The 26,302-nt window shown below is 38.0% G+C and overlaps 1 protein-coding gene across 3 annotated transcripts in view; it reads left to right on the forward strand.

Moving 5' to 3' along the window:
• Positions 1 to 26,302, forward strand: part of grip2b (glutamate receptor interacting protein 2b) — a 115,550-nt gene that overhangs the window by 36,442 nt on the left and 52,806 nt on the right. Inside the window, exon 1 of one of the 3 annotated variants that reach the window (XM_084416674.1) lies at positions 19,801 to 19,967. The exons of the other annotated variants lie outside the window; for them this stretch is intronic. Coding sequence (XP_084272800.1) covers positions 19,928 to 19,967 — 40 coding nt within the window. The 5' untranslated portion in view covers positions 19,801 to 19,927. Of the gene's footprint in view, positions 1 to 19,800; positions 19,968 to 26,302 lie in introns of those variants that run through there. 3 annotated transcript variants of the gene reach the window in all.

Below are 26,302 nucleotides of genomic sequence, written 5' to 3' on the forward strand. Positions count from 1 at the left end.
TATGACACACTGTACGAGATGAAACGATCGAATCTTGTGTCCCGACGCCCGTTGTCGTTTACGAATCCCCACGACACCCTACGTCAAACGTATCGTGCCAAAATCGGGCTAAAATCGTGTAATCTGAAACAGGCATTACACAAGTAATTTTGTTTTCCCGTATTGACTGACACCTCTCCTGTCCCTATGTTGAGATAAATCGGCAGAGGCGTTGTGTGCGCTGTGTGAACATGATGGTTATTGTAGTTCTAGACTAAATGTGAGCATTTACTCATCTCACTTGCACAAAACAGATTCAGTATTCCTCAAAATGAATAAAAACAGTGAAATTCAAACTCAGAATATTATGCAAACCTGCAAAATACGTTAAATAACAAATAGGTTACACTTTATTTTAAGGTGTCATTGTTACAGTGTAAGTACTGAGTAATATTAATTAACTACATGTACTTACTAGGGTTAGAGTAGGATTAGGATTTGGTTGAGGGTTAGCATGCATAATTTACTGTTATTACTATGGTAAGTACATGTAACAAGAACACTATAAAACAAAGTGTTACCTAAATATACTTAAAAGTATTTAATCTCACTTTATTATCTAACATCTTTGCTCCTGACCTTTGATGATCAAATTCAACCATGCTAATAAGCTAATTGACTTTAGATGAAGATGACATTTGTGTTTGTCTTTTTTTCTTTTTTTGTATTGCTGAAGAAAGAGTGTTGAACTTTCTCCTCCTGCGTTCTCTTCTTCTGCATTTCTGAGGCTTATTAATTTCACTTTTGGTGTAAAAGGCCTTTACATTTGCCAAAAAATAGACAGATTTTTCCAATAGAATAGAAAAAAAATAGATTTTTTTTACTATTAAAAAACAATAAGTACATAACATAAGTAACTTAATGCATTACTTCCCATAAAAAGTAACTAAGTAACACAATTAGTTACTTTTTTTAAGGAGTAAAAGTAACTTTCTCCAGCACTGCTAATGTCATTACGATTCAGGTTGAGCCAGATCTAGTGAGAGACAGTGTGTTGTGTGATGAACAGATGCAGACAGTAATGCTATAATTCTCAAACATCTCCACCCCGTGGCTTCTCTCTTTCGGCTGAGAGCTGAATTAATAGTTGTCGTCACATAATAGCTCGCTGACGATCACACACACACACGCTGCTCCCCACATGCTTCAGGAGTCCCGAGGCTTTGAAATGACGCTGTGCTGTATACGGTCATTTAAAGTCAGTGTATGAAGTCTCTGTATCACACTGACACTTTGATGTCTTTTAAATATCTCTCACTACATCTTTCCCACTGGAAATCCTTCTGGGTGTGATGCATGTGGACTTTCTGCGTTTAATACCGGCTTTTATTTCTTGTCTTCGAATTATTTACCACCATCTGTTTGAGAATTGTGGAATAACATAGAACAAATGTTCTTTTATAGCAATACACATCTGATATTGTCTGCGAAATATTGGAATGCTTAACGTAAGACGTCAATAAAGTGATTATTATCGCTATTGTTTACATGTATTTTTGTAAAATTACAAAACATTCAGATTACATCACATTAAGTATATTAACTGTAAACTCAAATATTTGCTGCGTCTGTCCCAGTTAATAAAACAGTGTTAAACAAATCAGACAGCGTTTGCCTAGCTCTCTCCAGAGGTTTGCAGATGCACTCATACTGTGTCACACCTGAAGCTGGGAGTTTTAATATCTGCAGATAATATATGTTTTAATAACTGGGAAACATGAACATTTGCTTGCGTTCAGTGCTTGTACGGCTCAACTCAAATGCATATTGAAAGAAATGAAATAAAGGCTGTGAGAATTGCACTCGCTCTCCTTCCTCGTGAAACATTTCCTCAACTTAAAGCTGTTTCTCAAACCACTTACTTCTGGAATCACATTTGGACTATTGATGGAATTAAAGAAGTTGCATCAGAGACTATAGCTCGGGGCGTAAAAGCCACGGTATACCCATGATCCTCTTGTTCCTGGTTCCTGGTGTGATAAAGAGAGCAGCGCTGCATGTTAAAACGCTGACACCGTATTCTTGGCTTCTCTGGGAATAACTGTCTCTGCACTGGAGCTGAACTACAGGAGCCGATTCAGGGAAAATTACAAGTCTATTGTATTATAGTAATAATTCTAATCTAAATTGTTCGTTACTGATCCATGAATAAGAAGAAGAAAAAGGAGATGGATAAGGATAAAAATAATTATTATAATAACAACTATTATTATTATTATTATTAATAATAAAAAATTTAAAATATATTTGTATATTTTTCAAAACTTATGTTAATATTATATTATAATTATTATTTCAAAATTAATATATGCAAAATGTGTCTATTTTTTATAACAACAACAAACAACTGTTATTAATAAAAAATGAATAAATCCATTTATCAACACCTGCCAAATATATTCAGCAAGCCAAAAAGATATGTACATATTTTAAATAACAATGATATAAGAATGATATATGATTAATATGTTGTTGTTGATGATGATGATGATGATAATAATAATAGTAATACAAATTGTATGTATATATTTATTTTCAACAACAATATCAATGATAGTAATTATTATTATTACAGACATATTAATATGATTAAAATAATATTATATTAATAATAATGAGTAATAATATGTATATAATATGTAATAATAATGTAATATAATAAAATTGATTTTATAAATAAATGTTAATAATATTATATTAGTTCATGTAATTTGTAATAATAAAAATAATTATTACAATTATTAATAAATTCAATACATTTATTAAAAGTAAATTAGCAAAATGTTTATTTTTTAATAACAGCAAATAACTATTATTATTATTTTTACAAAATATGTAAATATTTTTATTATATCATATGATATTTGTTAATATGTCTGTAATGATAATAATTGATAAATAACTAATTAATTTTCTTATATTTATTATTTTAAGTTAAATATTTTATTTAACAATTGCTATTACATAATATTATATTTGTATTATTATATGTATGTATTATTTTATGTTATGTATTTGTAACTATAAATAAAAAATATGCTAATGTTGAGGCAAAAACAAGTAACTAACAAAATAGCATCAGGCTTAAGAGACATCAGGATTCAAATTGTCCTTAAAAGATATTTATTCTTGCAAGAATGTTCCCAGTCCATCCACAGTCCAGCTGCAGGTGGAGTGAGACTCAGAGCAGAGGTTGGCCAGCATTTTTATAGTGTTATCTCTTGTCACCCTTCACAGCACAAGGAACAAAAGGGACCCCCCTTGACCCCTCTTGACCCCTCCCCAGCACGGGAATCTCCTTACCTCTGAAATCTCACACACACACACCCTGCAGCTGTATCAATATCATAAAAGAAACTCAAAATACATCCAAAGAACGCATGGCATTCATTTGCTAAATCATTGAAAATAAAATACAAAGAAAAGATAATTTTTTTCCACAACACTAATATACTTACTAATATAATATTTTTATAATTCTAATATATACAGTGTATATATATATATATATATATATTCTTATTAATGGATAACAGTAAACAGTTTGGATTTGAAAAGCATCCCTTATAGTACACAGCCTCCACTGTTGTTATTTCTTCTAAGGGTTGTGTGTGTGATTCACTAAACTGCTGAGGTGGTTTCTCTAGGGTCCTTGTGCTTGTGCTTGGATTGGATTGTTCACAGAACGGGACAGTTTTACCATTTCATAAGAGCAGAAATCCCCTCAAGGGCCTGAATTCCACAGCACACTTTCTGCAGTGAGATCACAACATCAGAGTAACACCTGTACATCTACACACACACACACACACACACACACACATCAGGCCACGGCTGTTAGGCATGCTAGAATCTGAAATATGTCTTTCGCTGGATTACTGGCTGAGCTTTATAAAAGTTACAAGACAAACTTAAAGTCATATTTTGATAATAATTGTAATGCTGACATGTCCTGAGCTCTCTGGCTTTTCTGTCTTGGTCTTGTACTACACTTTTTTTTTTTTCACCTGTTTTATAAATATGTATAAGTCATCGACTCATCGCATTAAGATGCTTGTGGTTTAATTTGCACATTTACTGTCACAACTAGCAGAGGATTCCAACATGTTTATGAATTAAAGCTACACTGTGTAATTTTTTTAAGTTGATTCTTAGCAAAAAACACTTTGTTCTTTCAAAAGTATATGTGCTCATTAATGTGTAATTACTTCTACCAACTAATCAAGTATTCTCGTAAGCGTAGAATCTGCCATTCAGAATATACGAGCGAGTCGCTCGAATGGCGGCAGCCATGTTGCGCCTCCATCTTGAAAAAACATTAGACAAAGAGGGACATACCTGGAAATTCAAGCTTCGCCTTTCGCGTTTTTACACTCAGTGGCACCGTGACGAATGCGAGGGGGAGATTACTCGCGACTGCCGGCAGATTTGAAATAATACGGCCACCGTAGGAGTTAAAACGCCCTCGGAATGGGAGGGGCTAGAAAGTAATATTCAGTTGGTAGTCATAAACAATTTCACCGCTAGATGGGAGAAAATCCTACACAGTGTAGCTTTAAATGTCGTTTTGTTGTCGATAATTTAATTTTGACCTTTTTTGTGATATGAATTATGGAAGTCTAGGAGTGCCACTTAAAATTTTATGAAAATCAATTACTGATTTATTAATTCAAAAATAAAATAAGTGATTAATGTAAATTAAATAAATGTAAAAAAAAAAAATCGAAATAAATAAGTAACCCTTGAAAGTGACAAAAACTAACAAAATAGACATATGTAAAACTGTTTAAAAAAAATAATAGTAAAATAATGAATCAATAAAACAAGAATTGACACCTCCAGTCCTTCATACTAGGGGGATTATTGGGATTTATTACATGATTTTATGATAATGTGCTGAGGTGCTACAGATGCCCATTTCTCTATCAAAATCTTTTGGATTCCATTTTTTTTTTTTTTACTTTTTTCTAAAAAATGTTGGGGTCTATTGCATATGATCAAACAAAATCAACCATTGATCTGCAAAAGATGGCAAGTGGCCAGAAGAGTCAGTTGGTGGGGTTCATTAAATACCGCATAAACACACACACACACACACACACACACACACACATACAGGCACACACAGACACGTGCACTCACACACACATACACTCACTCACTCACTCACTCACTCACACACACACACACACACACACACACACACACACACACACACACACACTCTCTCACTCACACACACACACACACACACACACACACACACACACAGCACAGGCACACTCACTCACACAGACACACACTCTCACTCACTCACACACAGAGACACACACACGCGCACACTCTCTCTCACTCACACACACACACACACACACACACACACACACACACACACACACACAGCACAGGCACACTCACTCACACAGACACACACTCTCACTCACTCACACACAGAGACACACACACACACACACTCACAAACACACTCACACACACAGTCACCCCCCCCCCCCACGCAAATATACTCCTCTTTCTCTCTCTCTCTCTCTCTCTCACACACACACGTACACACACTAGTCAAAATGATTTATATACTGTAGGCCTACAAACTGTATATTCCATATAATACCTGAACCAAACACACACACACACACACACACACACACACACATCCACACAAAACTCATTAAAACACCCTAAAAACTTCACCATATAATTCAATTTAGATCTTTCAAGGATTTCAAAAACTTTCGTTTTTTTTAGATTAGCCAGTATCAGTATCACAAACTTACACGAACCAGCTTGATTGTGCCTAATGGTGTGTGTTTAGCTGTGTTAAGATTAACACACAGATCAGCACTGATGCAACAGAGATCGAACAAATCCATCAGACAAACACGGTGCACGGTGCTGAAACACGGAAACTTACACTCGTGTATAAACCCTTATCTTCAAGTTTATTCAGGAAGGCAGCCGTTTGAGGGCAGAGAGGAAAAAAGGCAGAAAAAACTAGGGCATCAAAACTCCCGAAGGCTTTGAGCATACATTTTGCATTTATTAATCACAGCGCGCGCGTGGAGGAGAGAGAGAGAGAGAGAGAGAGAGAGAGAGAGAGAGAGAGAGAGAGAGAGAGAGAGAGAGAGAGAGAGAGAGAGAGATGGTGACTTCGCATATAATCACGGTTAATAACGACTAATGATAACGGCTCAGATGAGTCATTTAAAGAGACAAAGGGTGAAACTTCTCTTGGTATCATTGCGCCCGGGTGACGTGGATGGACAGTGTTATTTTTTATCCCAAATCTTTGATTTTGACATTGACTGACAGAAAAAAAAAGTAGCTCGCTGGATCAGACGTGGCTGGGAATCGTAGGGAAGATCGTACTAGATACGGAGCAAAGCAGGAATCAGGGAATATTTGCCCAGCCGAAGGAAAGGAGAAGGACTATGCTCTTCCTACAGGCTATCCTAAGGAAAAGGATACTCAAAGGTACTTAAAAGTGTTGAATTGTGATCAAAGACTTTCTTTCATCACCATCTAATGTTCAATTTAGGCATTGCACTGTGACTAAACTGGAGTAGCCATCTCAAAATAATGCAATTTACGCCGCGAAGTTTTCGGTCATTTACTTGTACGCTCAGGTCATCGTGTTTGCTGTTGGGTAAATGTGATTATGAATTTATGATTTAATCTGGCAGTGGTAAATAAGGCCTATCCCTGCTGTGGAGGGCTGGGGTTTCTGATGGACGCTGGCTGCACCTTGGATTAGGATCATTTGAGATGAGTTTACATAACTGAAATGTTATTTGTACATAGCCTACTCGCAAGTGCAAATGTTTGTATTCTATTAGACAAGGAGAATGTGCGTCCATTTGATTATTTGCTTTTCTGGGTAGGTTTGTCTTTCTTCTTAGTCACTTCTTTGTCGCATTCGCGCTTGTGTTAGTCTCTCGCGGTAGATGTTTATGGGACGCGGATCAGTTTAGAAATGTCCATGAGCGGGAGGAATCTGACACCTGTTGGTGACGCAATCAAACGGACACGCCAGACAGTCCTCGAGCGTCTTTCTTGAAGGAGTTTTTCCTTTTGTGTTTTATTTTAATTTTAATTTTATTTTTTTGTGTTGTTTTGGGTTTTATTTAATGTTTTGTTTTGGGTTTTACTTTGTGTTGTTTTTGTTTTGTTTTTATTTTATGTTGTTTTGTTTTTTGTGTTTATTTTATGTGCTGTTTTGGGGTTTAATTTGTGTTGTGTTGTTTTGTGTTTTGTTTTCTTTTGCAATTGTAAAACCAAACAAAGTTGTTTTTGTAAAAGTCTGCTGTTTTGTTGGTGTTGTTTTTTAATGGCACTTGGTTTTGTATATTGTATTTGTTCATTTGGTCAGTACAGTAGACTATATACATATTGTAACGACACCTAAATGAAAACTCTTTACATAAAATATTCAGTAAAATATGGCACATTTTCAGTGAAATATTTACCAATTAGTGCTTTGTTGCTTTTTGTGTTTTGTGTTATTATTGCGTATTGTTTTGTGTTTTGTTTTGTTTTGTAATTGTAAAACCAAACAAAGAAATGTATTTTTGTAAAATGTTTTATTTATTTATTTTTCATTGGCACTTATACGTGTGTGTCTGTGAGTGTGTGTACATGTGTATGTGTGTGTGTGTCTGTGTGCGTGTATGCATGTGTATGTGTGTGTGTGTGTCTGTGAGTGTATACACGTGTGTGTGTCTGTGTGCGATTGCATGTGTGTACGTGTGTGAGTGAGTGTGTCCACGTGTGAGTGTGTGTGTCTGTGTGTGTGTGTGTGTACGTGTGTGAGTGAGTGTGTCCATGTGTGTGTGTGTGTGTGTGTGTGTGCATGTCTGTGTATGTGTGTTAGCGCGTGTCTGTGTGTATGTGTGATTGTGTCTGTGAGTGTACATGTACATGTAGGCTTTGCATTCATTGTGAAGATTCAGTGGACACTTGTGTTTTAGAGAGAAATTTCATCTGGGCTCAGTGTGTGTGTGTGTGTGTGTGTGTGTGTGTTTCACTATAAAATATAGGAAGGGAGAAAGATACGCTCTGCTTTTATCTTCCACATTCACAAACTCCAGATGTCTCTCATTCTCCACACACACTTGCTGTGTGTTATGGTGCGTCTGCGACTGCATTCTGCTTTGGTTTGCACAGATATGTGACGGCACCTGCTATTGTCACGTATCTGCGAGCGGTCAGCGTATATGCGCTCCATGTTCTGTTCACCATAGATGTTCACGCTCATTTCCTAAGAGCAATAATGAACCCCCATTTGTGAGTCAGGTGTGCATGAAGTTGTTTCGGAAGTGCAAGAACTGTCTCACACACATGGATATGATTAATTAGAATATGCATAGGGATGCACCACTGTAGATACACTGCTGCCTCAGAGTATAAATCTCCTGTCATGGAGAATTTCATATGGGAATACAGTGCTACACTTTGTATGCACATATCTTTCCTTTTCGTCCAAGATGCTGAGGTGGCATCTCTCTTTTTGCTCTTTTTCTCGCTTTGACGCCGCTTTCAAAATGAAAATAGTGTGGATAATACTTGGAAAACTGAATTGGTTCCCTTGGTTTGTCATTAAAACCAGCCCCTCAGGATGTTCGAATTTAATTAGTTGATTTTTCATTGTTTGAGCTTGCTTGGTATGAATGCAGTTTATTCACTTTAACACTGTTCTATCTTTGATCAAAAGCTAGAAAAAATGTATTCAGGTGATGGATATGACTATAGGTGTTTTTTTTTTTTTTTTACTTTGACTAAGCACATTGCCCCACCCTATTATTTTGTTTGGTCTTTTGTTTGTTTTGCTGTTTCTGTTGTTTTCTTTAGGTTTTAGCTTTGCTTTTTTTTTTTTGACTAAGCACATTCCCCCACGCTATTATTTAGTTTTGTATTTAGTTTGTTTTGCTTTTTCTGTTGATTTCTGTAGTTGTGCTTTTTTATTTAGTTTTGTTTGTTTGTTTTTTACTTTGACTAAGCACATTGCCCCACCCTATTATTTTGTTTTGTCTTTTGTTTGTTTTGCTTGATGTTGATTTCTTTAGGTTTGCTTTTTAATTTTTTTTTTTTTTTTTACTTTTACTACATTGCCCCACCCTATTATTTTGTTTGGTCTTTTGTTTGGTTTGCTTTTTCTGGTGATTTCTTTAGGTTTTTTTTTTTTTTTTTTTTTACTAAGCACATTGTTCACTATTATTTTGTCTGGTCTTTTGTTTGTTTAGCTTTTTCTGTCGATTTCTTAAGTTTTGCTTTTTTATTTTTTTACTTTGACTAAGCACATTCCCCCACCCTATTATTTTGTTTTGTCTTTTGTTTGTTTTGCTTGATGTTGATTTCTTTAGGTTTGCTTTTTAATTGTTTTTTTTTTTTTACTTTTACTACATTGCCCCACCCTATTATTTTGTTTGGTCTTTTGTTTGGTTTGCTTTTTTTGGTGATTTCTTTAGGTTGTTTTTATTTTTTTATTTTTACTAAGCACATTGTTCACTATTATTTTGTCTGGTCTTTTGTTTGTTTAGCTTTTTCTGTCGATTTCTTAAGTTTTGCTTTTTTATTTTTTTATTTTTTTACTTTGACTAAGCACATTCCCCCACCCTATTATTTTGTTTTGTCTTTTGTTTGTACTTTAAGCACATTGCCTCACCCTGTTATTTTATGATATGGTTGTTTTGTTTTGTTTTGTTTTGTTTATTTGTATGTGAATGTTTAATCATACCCATGTAGCGTATAAAGTGTGTGTGTGTGTGTGTGTGTGTGTGTGTGTGTGTGTGTGTGTGTGTGTGTGTGTGTGAATATGGAGTCACAGCAGGCTTCATCTTCCAAACTTCAGTTGCTCTGATTTGAAGCTTTAAAAAGGCAGATTTCATGAGCTTGCATCTGAAGTCTTTCCCTCACCCCATGTGATCGTGGTCAAACACTCCAAAAGGAATAGCAAATGTCTGGAAGCAGTGCACTTCCTTTTAACTGAAGGTTAAAACAGGACCATTACTTCCATATGGGATTAGGATATGCCACTTTTGAGCAAACTATACAAATAAGGACATTACATACATCATTTGTGAACCAATTTAACAAAGCAAAATCAGTTCAGATTCGAGTACTGATTAGTTTTGCTAAACAGAATCCTATAGATTGGAGTGACTGGGATGAATCGAATTTCCTTCTAATGGTACTCAGAGTTCGCACCAGGTCCTTTAAGTATTTCAGGTGAGATGCCACCCACTTTTTGACATATTGAATGCAGCTGGTAATGGACCAATGGACAAGTGTCGATACGTTGCTCTAGGTGCGTTCCATTTGACCGTAAGTGGACTGCGAAGTGGACTTCACAGGGTATTCCGCCATCTTAAGTGAGATTCCAATCCGAAGGGAGCGAACATGTTCAGTTCGAAGGGCACTGCGCACGGCATAGGGAAAAAGGGAACATCGATACATCACTTCACAGGAAGTGGAGAGCGATGATCACCCAACTGTCATTTCGCACACCACGTCATCACCAGTCAGAACGGTCATGACTAACGATGGAGGAGTTTACGTATGTGTGTAAGTATTCATACATTTCGCCATTGTTATACAAAATGACAGTATTTTTAACGGTTATTGTTGTGAATATTACGTATACTATTTTTGATGATTATAATTTACCTCAGTGAATGCAGCCAGCTTAGCTAGTTTGTGAAGTAAAGTGATTTTATTTGAGGTAGTTGTAAAATAGTGCAATATAATTGTAAATATATAATATAATAATACAAATTTAAATATGAATGTAGTCCTATATATATTTCTGTTATATCATAATTTGCGCGACCCCGTCGTTGACTTTCTTTGATGACGTTTGCAGGGCGTTTCAAATGAGCGGTTATTGTCAGTGAAGTCCACTTCAACTGATATACCGTGCTCAGGGAGTAGGGGAGCAGTGAACACTGCGTATGGACCCTGTCGAATGGAACGCACCTTCTGTCGTGTCACACCTGAAGACACACAGTCAGGAGTCAAACCAAATTAGCGCACATTAGTGCCATTTAATTTTCATAGTGTGGCACTAACGCAAGACTTAGAAAAAATTGAGTTAGTTGTTCAAATAATTTATAAACAGCTCATGCATCATTAACTGATAATAATTTTAATTATTCCCTTTGGCCACATTCCTTTTGTTAAATTCCTGTAAGTAGCATCTGTTATAGATAGCAGTTGTAGCTCTTCTCTGCACTGCTTACAGTGCTAATTAATTTTTGCCCGATTCCACATGAGATTAATTAAAGTTTTATTGGTGATCATTCTTGCATGCTGGAAGAGCTGCATCGATGTGAGAAACTTTCATGAACTCCAAGAGTTTCCAGAAGCAAATGTGAGTTTCAGAATAATGCAGTGATAAACAACTGCTGGAAAGAAGGTTGGACTTCCTTAAAGGGATAGTTCGCCCCAAAACATCCAGATCTCGACTTTCTTATGAACGCGCGTACGGCCGTTGCCGGAAGATATCAATATGGATATGTTTCTTACAAAAACACATTTCTTTGCTTCAGAAGGCGTTTATTAATCACTGGAGTAATAAGGCTTACTTTTTGATGGATGAATGCACTTTTTTGGGCTTCATAAACCCTAAAAAGGCACTATTCAATGCCATTACAAAGCTGGGAAGAGCCAGGATATTATTTAATATAACTCTGATTGTGTTTGTTTGAAAGAAGAAAGTCACATGGCTTGAGGGTGAGTAGATTATGAGATCATTTTCATTTTTGGGTGAACTAACACTAACAAATGAAACCTTATTGTAAAGTGTTACCGAAACATCTTAGATAAGTTAAACACACCTTCACGTAAGTTTCTTGAGCTATTAAAGCAACTTCTCAACAAAAAAAATCTTCTGGTGTTGGAGCTAAATGTTGGTAAATGCACTCGGTATCCAAAATTGTTTGTTGTTGGCAGGGTGAATTCTTACTGTGGCACATTTCTGCTGTTACAGCCTTTGAGGAACCTAAAATCTGGAAGAGATTTCAAGCTAATGCCTTAAAAATGGTTAGCGGGCGGCTATGTTTAGAATTGGCAGAAATTTAGCACTGGCACTAAGTTTTCTGAAAAACATTTTGTTACCTCCTGTTAGCCCTCTGAACAGCAACGCCCTACATGTAGTTTGGCAATGTAAAGCTCATTTCCCCAAAAGAGCAAAGACGCTAAGGCCCTTTAGCTGCCTTCTAGCTAAAACTGCAAAGAAACAAGGTTTAGTCGTTGCCTAATTCTTCTTTGAGCTTCTCTATGCTCACTAGCAATCCAGATTACCAGAAGTTTTTTCTTCAGGGCGAGAGTTCGCCGCATCATACAAAACGAAAATGTTTAAAGCTGTGGAGACGTGTGTGCCTGCCCTCATTGTGTCAGGCTGTTGTATGTTATCTGTGGAGAGGCGAGAGATTCAACAACAGCTTTAATTTCAGGGAGTAAGAGGGAAACGTGGGAAAAGAAGAAGCAGCTTTTCGGGATCCATTTGCATTTCAAGTGCAGCTTTGAAAAGGTAACATGCTGCTTGTCTAATGGCCGATTCTTTGTTCTCATATGTGTTAGGTTATTAAACTGCAGGAGAACAGCAAAAACTGAATTAGCCACTGAATTACTGAAAACATATGTCTCCCATGATACTTTGCTGCCCTTCTTTCTGGGTTAAAGACAGCGTATATACCCGTATGTCCGGGGGATTGGCTTGGCATGCAAATTCTCTCTAATCGTCATTGGCCCATTTTCTTACAACCCAAAGGTGATTGGGCTCCCAAGAGAGACCTCATAACATCAGTATCAATGTAATGAACGTGACTGGCTGAAAGGGAATTGAACATTTCATAAAATGTAGGTTGACATTTGTTTTAATCTTTTTTATTTTGTGATGGAACAAGTGCAAATATTGGCAGGGCAAGCAATTACGACATTGTGACAGCATTCATTTTCATTCATATTGTAAATATGATAATTCCAGCATTACTGAAAGTAACATTTATTCTGATATTTTAAGATATTGAAGATCGTCTAGGTTACGACTGTAACCTCTGTTCCCTGAGAATAGGGAACGAGACACTGCGTCGATTGACGCTAAGGGGAACGCCTCAGGCATGACAGGTATCTGAAATCACAATCAAATCACGGTAATCCTATTGACCAGCGACAGCCCATGAATCATTAATGTGCGACCTGGAAGTATATAAGGGCGCCTTGCAAACATGATAATCACCTTTCCGAAGGAGCCCCAGCCAATCACTATTCAGGGGAACATACTCATCCGAAATGCCACCAGGAAGGCCTGACCTGGCTTCACTTACATTGGACACTTTAGTCTGGCCAACTTCCTGTCTGTCCGAAGACAGAGCCTCTGGACACGTGCCTATAGGTAAGGCATCCAACCCGAGGGACTGCGAAGCTGACAGTGAACCACTCAGCCCAGATCTCAGAGACGGGGTATCCCGGAGAACATAACTTAGCGTAGTGCTTACAACCCTTGCTAGCGAGGGGAGTTTCTCTGCTCGATCCACGGATCTACCCAGCGTTTGTGTTTCAAAACACTGAGGAGGCCTGAAAAGGCCTAAGGGTTGATCTAACTGGGAGGCCTCACGAGAGGCTCGCGACCGTCTGACCAGACTCAGGATTCCGCATACTCATGGTGACCCTCAGTAAGGGGAGCACATGATCTGCCTGGTAGGCAAACCAGGCTGTAGGCTAGATAAAAGAGGTTCCGTGAGGGAACCAGTTGCAGAAAATGACCATTAGTCATGCTAGGGTGCAAGCTCACCTTCAGAAGCTGCCTGCTAAGGCCAGCTGAACTGATAGCAAGTGGCCACTAGCTGCCAGAACCCTGCGTCGCTGGGATACCACTTACAAGAAGGCCTGGTGAGGCCTACTACCTGATAACCAGAGGGCTGGCTACCTAGTGCCCGTATTTTGGGAACTCGCCTTTAGGGAGGGTTAGTGAGGCCTACTACCTGGCAGCCAGTAAAGCTAGCTGTGCAGTTGTCCATCCTTGGGACTTCGCCTTCAGAGAGGCCTGATGAGGCCTACTACCTGCCTTCAGGGAGGCCTGGAGAGGCCTACTACCTGGTAGCTAGCTAAAAACTGGTTATTGCTATGAACACTGATTCCGGGTGTCAGTCCCAGGGCGGCCTGCTAAGGCCTGCCAGTCTTGGGGCTCAGTCTCGGAGCGGCCTGTCTAAGCCGGTCGTCTGAAAGTTTTCTTTAGGTAAGAAACTGACTGCCATGGCCAGTAAGGTTGGGGACCGAGCTAAATGGAGGCCTGAAAAGGCCAACCGCCTGACAGTGTTCAATCCTATTCAGCTGATCATAATCGGCGCTAGCCTCCAGAGAGGCCCACTGAAGCCAATTGTCTGATTGGCCAGGGAATTAACAGTCGAGCACCCCATAAAGGGGCTCAGGATCAGGGAGGCCTTACCATCAACACCTGACCATCAACACCACTGTTTGTATACCCCGTCACTCAAGACTCACTTAGAAGATTTGAGAGGCCTACTAGGCCTGAAGCAAGTCAGTGCTGTCAGCCAAATAATTACATCCGGGGACTCGCCATCAGGGACGCCTGGTTGGGCCTACTAGCTGATAGCCAGTCTATTCTGCTACACACATATACCATTGAGAACCATACCACACCAACACAAATATTGAGGCCACCCACAGGAGGCCTAATAAGGCTAGCTACCTGGTCACAGCTATAATGTATGTCCCAGAACGTTCGGACTCCCTTCTGAGGAGGCCTGTTTAAGGCCTACTACCCATCAGTGAGTCTACTGCCCGAACTACTAAGGCCAACCACCTGAGGTAATCACGATATAATCTGCGATATAATCATGCCCTCAGGGAAGGTGATCCATCACCGATGCTGTGTGCGTTTGTGCTGGATCAACTCCCTCAGATCCCTCTTCTTGTGGGAGTCTCACCTTCTCTGTGACCTACTCCTCCATGGAGGGGGCTCACGAGAGGCGACACTGGTTCTCTGGCACTGTCTACGGTCCTCGGACCGTGAGGGGCCAGGCCCTCCTGCTTGCCTAGGGGTGGATGTGGATCTCAGCGGTATGCAGGTCCTAAATGCTGCTGAGGGCGCCTTTGCCTCTCTGACCTTTCCAACCACTGTCTCCACGGAGATGCAAAAAAGTTCAGAGGGTGAAACCGGCGAATCGAGGAGAAAGCCCTTCTCTTTCTCCCCGAACTAACCCGCTGATGTTGGTGGATACGGACCGAATATGGGTTTTTCCATGCCCTCTCGATCTCCGTATGGAGATCAGGAAGGAATGGAAGGCTCACCTAAGCTGGTGGCTTTTGGCCGGGAAGAAACCGAAAGTCAAGCCTTCCGTGAGCTACCTCTCCCCTAACGCGCTGCCAAGGCAACTGCAGCCTGCCCGCAGCGTGATCCATCACATCCACCAGCTCTGCATACACGGGGCAGAGTGGCTGAGAGGGTTCAGAATCTATCTGAATATCACCACCCTCATCAGCCATCTCCTGCTCATCCTGAAGAGCACTCGCTGGGCTAGGCGGAGGAGAGAAATCCTCCACCTGCAGCTCACCCTCGTCAGCCGCCGAACCGTCTGAGAGGGTTATCCCCCTCTCAAGACGATCGGCGAGCTTCATCTGGGAACCCCAGTAAAAGATAATTATCATGTTTGCAAGGCATCCTTATATACTTCCAGGTTGCACGTTAATGATTCATGGGCTGTTGCCGGTCAATAGGATTACTGTGATTTGATTGTGATTTCAGACACCTGTCATGCCTGAGGCGTTCCCCTTAGCACCGATGCAGTGCGAGTTCCCTTCGCAGGGAACAGTTTTTTTCAGTCATATAACTGTTTTTTAATGTTTAATTATTTCTAGTTAGACTAAACACTGTTGACAGGAATCCCTTAAACTGTTAATATGCCAATATATCAAATTGCAAAGTCCTTTGTAATTGCATCATTAACACAGCCACATGATAATTTATTCTAAGCTAAACCGGAAAGGTTGACGTTGTTTGCAAGTTTCTCTGTGGGGCCTAGAATTGATCTGCCACTTGAAAGTGAATCTGTTAATCAATTTTGTCTGTATTAATTGCCATTTAATTATCTTTTGCATCATCAAACAACCTCAAATAGGAGTCATTATCAAAGATGTAATGTTCATTTAATAGTCTATGAGTTATGGCAGCCATTTTATTTGAGGAAAAAACAAAAACAAAACAAAGAAACTTATCTGTAATCGCCCACCTCTGCTTTATCTTGTATTCTGCCCCACTTCTCTATATCCAGTATGTTTTTTCTTCTATTCTTTGATGGATGGCAGACCATCTGATGAATAATCCTCAGACACATCAAACGTTTCCACTGAGGTAAGGGAATTGTGCTGGGATAGATATTCATCGCATTAGGTCTAAAAACTGGATCCGGCGCACCAATAAATCAAAATAAAATCTCAACTTCCCAGATAACGTTTCAGGAGTGTTGTGTAAGAGATTGAGGAACCTAGATTATTTTAGACTAGAAATTAGTCTTAATAATTGATGACCAGGATGTAAGAGGAATTTAAAGATACTCTGAAGTATATATATATTTGTTTTTCTGGTTGCAGTTTGCGCAAATTGTAAAGAAATGTTTTATGGGCTTACAGCCATGTTACTAGTGCGCCCTTTTAGTTTGGTACTATTTTGTCTAAATATATTTGAAATGAAACCCTAAAACAAAAAAAAATTCTAATAATATTATTATTTTAGTAATATATTATTATGTAATATTTTAAATGTGAAACTAAAATAAACCAATTTTCATTTTATTTTATTTTCAACCAATAATAACCATTAATTGTGCCTTTTTTAAACTATTTTTGGTACTATTCGGTATATATTTTGGTACTAATAAAAAAATTTAACTTAGAAATGAAACTAACTACGATACAAGTGATTTTAGGCATCACAATAACCCAAGCAAAAACAAACAAACAACAACAACAAAAAGATTTTGTACTCATGACTTTTGTACAACAGTTTAACTAAAACCTGAAACGGTATGTATTGTGAAAAGCGCTATATACTAAGTTGTAAATAAATGTAAATTTAATTGAATTGAATAAAGCTAGTTGTGTTGGCTATAGCAAAGTGTTGACAAATGCTAATAAAAATCTTGGTAAGTAAAATAGCATTATGATGTCATCTTAACTATTATTGTGGCCATTAATGTATTTTAAACTGTTAAGTATACTAGCATAACATAACCTATAGATTGTGAAATTAAGCATTTTTTTAAATAAGTTATTCATTCAGCTTACTAGCTTAGCATACTGCTAGTATAGCATTCTAGCTTAGCCTTTATCAAACTGAGAATGACCCTTCAGTATTTGTTCAGACTATCAAATCCATATCAAAGCCAATGTCTATTTCAAGCAAACTATTCATCATACTAGCTTAGTATTCTGTTAGCATAGCATTCTAGCTTAGCCTGTATCTTTTTTTTCTTTTTTTTTAGCTTAGCCTGTATCAAACTGTGAACAAGTAACCCTTCAGTATTTGATCAGACTATATCATATCCAGTGTCAATTGGATCCAATGTCAATAAGCAAACCATTCTGCATACTAGCTTAGCGTACTGCTAGCATAGCATTCTAGCTTTTCCTGTATCAAACATTTTTATTGCATGGGCTATTTAATAGATTCATGCATCCTGTTTTCGAGTCATTATTAGTGTACTCTGAGGAATCATGGGATTGTGATTGCGAGTTTGTCACAGAAGTTACCTGAAATATTTAGACGTTCACCAACTCGAGGCTGGAACATAAACCGGGACCACCTGGAACGAATTCACATTCTGATCCGGTCTTGATGTTCTCCATGGAGTGAGTTCGAGCACAATGCAATTTTGGTTTAAGCCCAGCATTTCAGAAGATTTATTTGCGCTTTGATAAGATATGAGCCGCATCCTGAGTTATTGTACAGTACATGTATGGTTGTGGCATATGAAGTATGGATATATAAGACGGTTCCAATTCCATTTCCATTTCCAACAATCCTTTTTTGGTCAGAGGATTTGTACGTGTCTAAATTTGGTTGTACTCATACGCAAAATGTTTTCATTTACTATCAGTATGGTAATAATGTACGCTTTGCAGATTCTTTCTTAATTCCTGGAGTACGAGAGACTGATATACAGAGGCAGATGGAGGGAAAGGGGGTTTATTAGTCATTTGTGTCAGAGGGGTATGTTGGGGACAAAGTGTAAGGAGAGGCAGAACGCTGATTCAAGGGGCAGCACCGCAGGTCAGAGTCGCTCTGCACCGAGTAACGGTTTGTAGCTGGAGCTGCTTGGTGTCATTGTTGGTATCTGTCTCAAAGGGGTCCTGGGGGAGACCTGCTATAAGGACAGAGAGGGAAATAATGTCTACTTGTTCTTTAAAAAAAAGTTGTTTTCCCATCTGAAACCATATAGGTAAATCTGACATGTCTTTTTGTTTGGAAATACACAAAGTTTCTTTTAAAGAATGAAATCTTTTAAGTTAAGCATGATTTGGTCATTTAATCAGGCAGGTGGAAGTCGGAATTTTTTTCTTGCAATTGCAAGTTTTTATCTTGTAATTCTAAAATTTTCTCGCTATTCTGACTTTGTCCCTTGCCATTGTGAGTTTATATCTCGCAATTATGACTTTCTTTCTTGCAATTGCGAGTTTATATCTCGCAATTCTGAAATGTTTTTCTTGCTATTGCGAATTTTATCTTGCAAATTTGACCTTTTCCCGCTATTTTGAATTTTTCCCTTGAAATTGCGAGTTATAAAGTCAAATTCCGAGGAAAAGAAGAATTCCGAGTTTAGATCTTGCAATTCTGACCTTATAACACACAATTGTGTGAAAAAAAAGTCAGAATTGTAAGGTAAAAAGTCATAATTACCTTTTTTTTTTTTTTATTCAGTGGCGGAAACAAGCTTATCAACGGCATATATATCAGCATATAGTGCCTCTCTAGTTAAATGTTTTTACACCAATCTTCAACCCTGTAATATTTATTTATTTATTTATTTGTATTTCTTTCAATTACAGTGTGATACTACCAGAATTTAAACCATTATCTATTAGCTAAATTTTTAAGGATGGACATTCAAAATGTATGTTAACGAGGTTGAAATAATGTAGTGGGGTTTGGTACACTTTATTAATTACAAATTAGGTACAAATTTAAACTGTTATCAGTTTACGGCAACCGTCGTTTTTTTTATATATATTTTTTATTATTAGATCAAGTAGAACTACTTACTCCAAGTAACAACTGCACATATTCAAACTTTATAGTTTACTTCATAAGACCGTCATTACATTTTTAAGAAACCATTGAGGAACAGTCCCTGTTACTCCGAGCCTGAGGTGGGAAAATAGTTTTTTGAAAGTTCAGCAGTAACCTTTTCAAGTGAAAGGAAAAGAACTGACATTTGCATCTGCACTTTTTTTCTAAAACCGATAGCCTGAAGATAACAGAATAGACGTCCGCTCGGTTTTTATTCGACCTGATTGTTTTTAGCTGTCTTTTACATCCAATAGAATGAATTCCTCTTATTCAGCGCAAATATTTACATCCGCGCAAAGCAAATCAAAGGAGAAACCAACAATATGTAGGGGAGGAGGAACCGTATAGCCTCACACGACAAAAAGACAGCTTGCGTAGAGTTAGGAGAGAGAGAGAGAGAGTGTGTATGTCCCTAATACGAGTGTGTGTATACACACACACACACACACGGAGCTGAACCGTGTGACCAGACAGGGGGGGGCGCTTCTGTTGCTCGCAGAGCTGCATTTCTGTCTCTCAGTTGGTGTGTGTGTGTGTGTATGTGTGTGTGTTTGAATCAAGCACGCCAACATGCTCTGTGGGCTACGGAGAGAAGTGAAGACCAGTTTTGGTGAGAATTGCTCTTTACTGAATTCTTGATTGATTGTAAACTAAAAGTGGATGCTTTAGTTTTATAAAAGAGATATGCGTGTATTCTCAGCGTTGGGCAATCTGACAAAGGTGAGGTGAAGTTTGCCAAAGTCTGTTTGATCTTGTTATTTGGACTGGGTTGGTTCTTCATGAAGTTCTGAATGGAAATCTTATCTGTAGAAGTCAGTCTCTGAAGAGTTTATTGTCGGTGTTGTAATGCCTAATGAATGACATTCAGGAATAGTAAGGCTGACACTGAATGTATGTTGTCTTGTATAGTGTGTTCTTGCAGAAACAATTTTGCCATCTTTTTTTTCCCCATTTGCTGTTATTGTATAAATGGCATTTTGCCTTTGAAATAATGTGTACTACAACAAAGTACCAGAGTATTACCACGACTTCTCGGATATAGTGCAATGGTAAACCTCATGAATCAGTCTAAAACGATTCATATTTCATCCCAAATTTGAAAGAAAAGAACTAGACAAATAAGAATAAGAATAATGATAACTATCATTAATATAATGCAGAAAACAAATCTAATCTAAAATCTGATATATATATATATATATATATATATATATATATACTTAATTAATATTATAGAAAGGAGTAAAACATGGAAATTCGGAGCAAAATATAGTTTTTTTTGTGTGAAAATAATGTCACAAAATGCCCTAAAACAGACTTATTTTCTATTTGCAAAATATAATTTCTTAATTTTTTTTCTTGACTTGGACATGATCTTAGAGAATTACTCGACGTAGATAATTACTCGCCTTTTTTTTTTTTGTGAAAGTACCTTGGCGTATCATATAAATTCAATGGCATTTGAATAGGGTAATTATCCAGTGCCATGGTATACAAGTACCATGATGCCATCATTTTACCACATTACCCACAGTACTTTGTGTAAGGGTTGTGTAATGTGTACGAATTCTTTCCCAAAAGCTGCCGTTACTATGGCAATAAAGGGTCTTAAAAATTAAATGCAGGAAGCTGTCTGACTCCGTGTGTATCCATTGTAATTGCTGTTTCATGCGTTCAGATCGACATACAGTAACATGTATGTTTTTTGCTGCTTATGAATGACAGTGTTTGGAGATGAAACCATATTTATGGGCTCCGCTGAGCGAGTCAGGGGAACGCTGATCTAATGAAGAGGAGCAGAGGAAGCCGTCACGCAACAGAGCTCAGTCTAATGTTCTCCCTGCGGGGGCCAGACGCAAACTGTGTGTGTGTGTTAGTAATGATGCTTAGACACTAGCTGAGATTGAGAGATCTTATCATCCATAAGCATGCATTGCTTTTCTGTTACCTGAGCTGGAACAAGTGTTTTCAATCCCATAATCCTGTGAACAGTTGCGATCCTGTAAAACATACGCATGAGAATCTGCTGATTTACACTCTTAATAAAGGTTCTTTATTGGAATCGAATCGATGGTTCAGTGGAGAGCCTTTGAATGAATTGAATGCACCTGATTACCTTAAACGCAAAACTGTTTATGCGTTTTGGCCGTTCATTTACATGACAACAGCGTTTTGGGGGCCTGAAAACGCAAGCTTTTGAAAACGGTTTCAAAGTGCACGTTTTTTTAAACGATACCGTTATCGTCTCTGGGTAAACTACAAAAATGCGAATTGGTGAAAACGGTCATGTCATGTGCATGTGTGTTACGTGTTCAGTCTTGAGCGAATAGTGTTTCTTTACAAAGTGACATCGCCATCTACTGGCCTGGCATGAATAATACAGCATTTTTTCGCAGATCTGTGTGAACGGGGATCATCTGTATGCGAAAACCGTGAAGGAAAAACTTTTCCGTTTTTAGTACATCATTTTTGTGTAAACATACCTTAAATTGCTACTCCTCATTTCGTAAATTCGTAAACACTGCACAAACTTCCCAGGACGACTTAAATACACTGATTATTCCGTGGAACACAGAACATTTGAACTTTTTTCTTGTCAAATAATTTCTTTCGCTCAAATATGTCTCTCAACGGAAGTAAAATTGTCATCTCAGACGTATGCTGACACCTGGTGGTGTGGATGCCACTTCATGCAAAATTAAAAGTTTTCAGTATAATTGATGCCATTGTAGAAATACTTGATTCACAGTCATCCATGTTTCATTTATTCAAAGATCATAACAGCAAGGCTTATCAAGATAAAGCTTGTCATTGTTTTTTTTGGCTTGTCATGTGATCTCAACATGGCCGCCACCATGAGTTGACCCACTTTGTGTAAAACAAAAGCTTTTTTTTTATTTAACTAGAAACTTTCTCTCATGTGAGTCTGTATGCTCAAAAATATTTTACAAAGGTATTTATTTCTGTAAAAACTGATAGTCCCGCCCCAAACTCACACCATTGGTTGAAAATAATCAACATCAAGAACCTAAGTAAAATAGTGGGCTGTCGCATGTTTCAAATTTGACAAAATTTCAAGCACTATTTTATAATCAAATCTTTTTCTAAGCTTGACAAAACCCATGTTGTTGGAAAGGTCTGAAACTCAAGATTCCATATTTGGACACTGTTTTGTAAATGAAGTTATATTGACAGAAGTGTATTAATTTTTGACAGGCGAATGCATTAAAAAGGTTTAGAACAGGGTGGGTATCAACGAGTGGCTATTTTTGGTATAGCACCTGAACAAAATCTGACAAAAACCTCAATTTCTCTGATATCAACTTAAAATTTGGAGCACAACTTGGCTAGACATATGGCTTTGATTTTATAGCAATTTTATAGGCCAAATAATTACTTCAAACTTCTTGCTTCACTTTCATTTTTTGGTGTGCTATCACTTCAGCAATAATCTGCTCTGCTACACAGTTTCTAAGTACTTATATTTTACTGTTATACATTTCCATTTTGCAAAACAACACATCTTAACACAAGCTAGATTTTTCTAACTTTAAAAGCTCAACATTTGATTGAACCCAATAACAGTGAATATCCATGATAATTGCAATCAAATAATCCATCTTTAAGCATCTCCACTTGAACAAACAGCGATTACGCCAACGGCCACCTTTCTCCACCGCCCACACAATGGTTTGACACAACTTATAATGTTGAAGAGCACAGCGTCCTCCTTTTCTGTCTTTCCTGTGACTAATCTCCCATTTACATTTTGAAACTGCTCATTAAACTAATTGTGCCTTGTTTGTCCAGATGCTGCTTTGCTTGTTGCATTGAGTTATTCAGAGGAAAGTGAGTTATGGCGATGGAAGGTGGACTAGGTGTAATTATATGTTTTCAAAGTACAACTCTTTAAATTATAATGGGTGTAATCATTGCATTTTGTAGCGCTGTGAATTGCTTCGCAACTGTGGCAAGTAATGACAAGTTTGATGAGAAAAGACGAAGCAAGTGTCGAACGTGCCCTGAATTAGAACGCTTTGTCTTTCTCAGCGCCTCAGGGAGAATTATCCACAACTCTTTGCTCAATTAATAGCCTTTCTTCAGAATAAGAAACTCCTGGTGAATATGAAACAAGCTTTGTGCCAAAGATACAGTGCGCTCGTATCATAAAAGCTCTGTAATTTTCAGGAGTTAATACATCAGTCACCCACAGTTTTTCTGTGTAATTCTTAGTCTTTTTGGGTTTCAATAAACTATATACCTTTTTTTATTTTTTATTACTGTCTCATTCTGCATTCTAGACACTGGTCGGAAATCATTAGATTTATTTAATTGTATTACAAGTAATTTTATTCTATTATTTTGAAAAGGGTCAATCTTTTAATAGCATTTAGTATTCTGAACTTCTAAACGTGGTAATTGTTTTTGCTAAATCAGTCAACTAATCTATATATTCATATATTCAGCTTAGTTTTCAATCCCACGAAATACAACATTGAATTGGACAGCCAAACACGACAGGGGTTTGCTTGTACCTATCTGGCCATCTACTATGTCCTGATGTCAGGTTGTTAGTCTGTCTGTTTAAATGTGCTGTGAATTCTGGTCATGTCCCGAGGGTGGTAATGCATTACATCTCCCCGTGGTTAGCGGGAGACAGCCAGAAGGAGGGGTCAGGGGTTAACATGCTGAAATTCGTTCCCTGTTAAACTTCCTACACCCCTGTTGTCAGACGAATAGCTCAAGCTGTCTTACATCACCTTATAACAGTCTTGGAAAGGGCATCTAATAGCATCTTACCTTTTTTGTCAAGGCAATTTAGACGGTTCCTGTGGAGATTAAGCATTATAACAACATCCTGTCACTAGTAATGGGTTTCACTGGTTCTTAAAATATGGGAGAAAACATGTCCCGCAATTTTACCAGCTGTCAGTTTTGAAGTTAGCATCATTTCCACTTTGTTAGATGATCGGCAAAATGTTAACTATAACTATAGATGAAGCATTTGGAGTTCCTAAACTAATTGATTCAAATAAGGTTTGATGTTAGCATAAGCTAACAAAGTGGTACTCTAAGCATAAAAATACAAAACATGCACAAATATTGAGTAAATTGACGTTAACATGTTGCTAAGCTAACAACGTGGTTATGCTTAATATGTATGTGGTGGGGTAGGCGTGGTTTAGCGAGGTCGGCAACAGGAGAGAGAGCCGGGAGAAATGCGGTGGGTGAGCGAGTTTAGTGTGTATGACAAACACCTGTGTCGTGTTTCAGTTATTGGCGTGGAGAGACCGGGGTAAGTGTGTGTGTGTGTGTGTGTGAGTGAGTGAGTGTGTGTGTGAGAGCGAGCGAGGGAGAGAGAGAGATATGAGTTTTATGTTTCAGCGCAGTGAGCGTGACTTTGTTTTGATCTTTTGAAAACACCAATAAACACACACAGTCTCCGTAAGCCGACCCTGTCCTCTTCCTTCCTTACATCTTGAACCAGGGTTCTCAAGTTTTATCAAAAGCTTGGAGTGAGATCACATGCGGTTAGGGGAGGAGCCCTAATGGAGCCCCGCCCCCACCCGTCCCCGCCCCCGCCCCCCAATTTGACCCATTGTTCATAATTAACCAGCACAAATTGAAATTATAACAATTGGTAAATCTGATAAATGACAGAGCAATTCATCACATCAAATATACTCTTTAATGTTATATTTCAAAATTACAAATATACAAAAATTACAAAAATATAACAAATTGCTCCAAACAGTTTGGAAAAACAAATCTTTTTGCATTTTAAATTGTCTAGTTGAAATGGTATAATGATTTATTGTGTGGTGTACATATTAGAGTATTAAGGTGTGTGTGTGTGTACACAAGAGTACAACATCTTTGAAAAATACAAATCCAATGGCAATGATTAATGTATGTTTTGACAGGATATAAAATATTACCCAGAGCACTCTGCTTTAATACATGTAGCCTTAATGTAACTAGAAAGACTATTAATACAGTATAATATAGGCTATAATTTAAAATAAAATGAAGAAATACATCTTCATTCCTTCCCATACCCACTAACATTTCCCTTAGTTTCAGATAACGTAAGCTAGCCAAACTGAGCCAGAGCTTCTGGCCTGGTTGCAAAGTAGTTGTAGAGTTTTTGACTGCATCAATAATAATGTATACGATGGGCTATATATTAAATGTTCTAGCCTAAAAATGTTAGACGAGCTTTCTTCCAACTTACCTTCTCCATCACGACGTGTGTTCGCGCGATGTTTTTGGTTACCTAGTAACGAACGTACGGTGGCCGAGAATGTTCCGTCAACTTCCGTGTGTTCGCGCATCTATGTTGACTAGTAACGAACGCAATCTGACCGAGATACGTGCTGGCGGCAGGAAACTTCACTTTGTGTGCCTGCGGCTCGTACACAACGTTATATATAAAGCTTGCAGGACAACTTGGTTGGCATTGCCTTTTCAGCGTGAGAAATACACGGTGTGGCGTGTGAGCGTGTGAACTGGTTGAATTGCGTGTGTCTCACGGCCAATTGCGTGAGACTTGAGAACCCTGTCTTGAACCTCGTTACAATGTAGCACCCACTGAGTAAATATTTCGACAAAACTGCTCTTCTCATGAAGCACACATAGACTCTAGACATAGACATAGACTAGTGCTCTCAAATATACATAGCACACACAAATGTCGGCTAAATTGATTCCAAGTTACACGTTAGCACGTTGCTAAACTAATAATGTGATACAGTAAGTTTAATATCGTTAGCCTCATAGCATAATTGCCTAAGTAATATTTAAAAAATGCTATGAGGCTAACGATATGTAGCCCACACAAATATTGGGTAAATATTGCGACGGGAGACTCAACTCTCAAATGATTTCACTATGGTTTGATGTTAGCATTTTACTAAGCTAACAACGTAGTATTCTAGAGAGCAT

The sequence above is a fragment of the Rutilus rutilus genome (genome assembly GCF_951802725.1).
Source record: "Rutilus rutilus genome assembly, chromosome: 8".
Taxonomy (NCBI): domain Eukaryota; kingdom Metazoa; phylum Chordata; class Actinopteri; order Cypriniformes; family Leuciscidae; genus Rutilus; species Rutilus rutilus.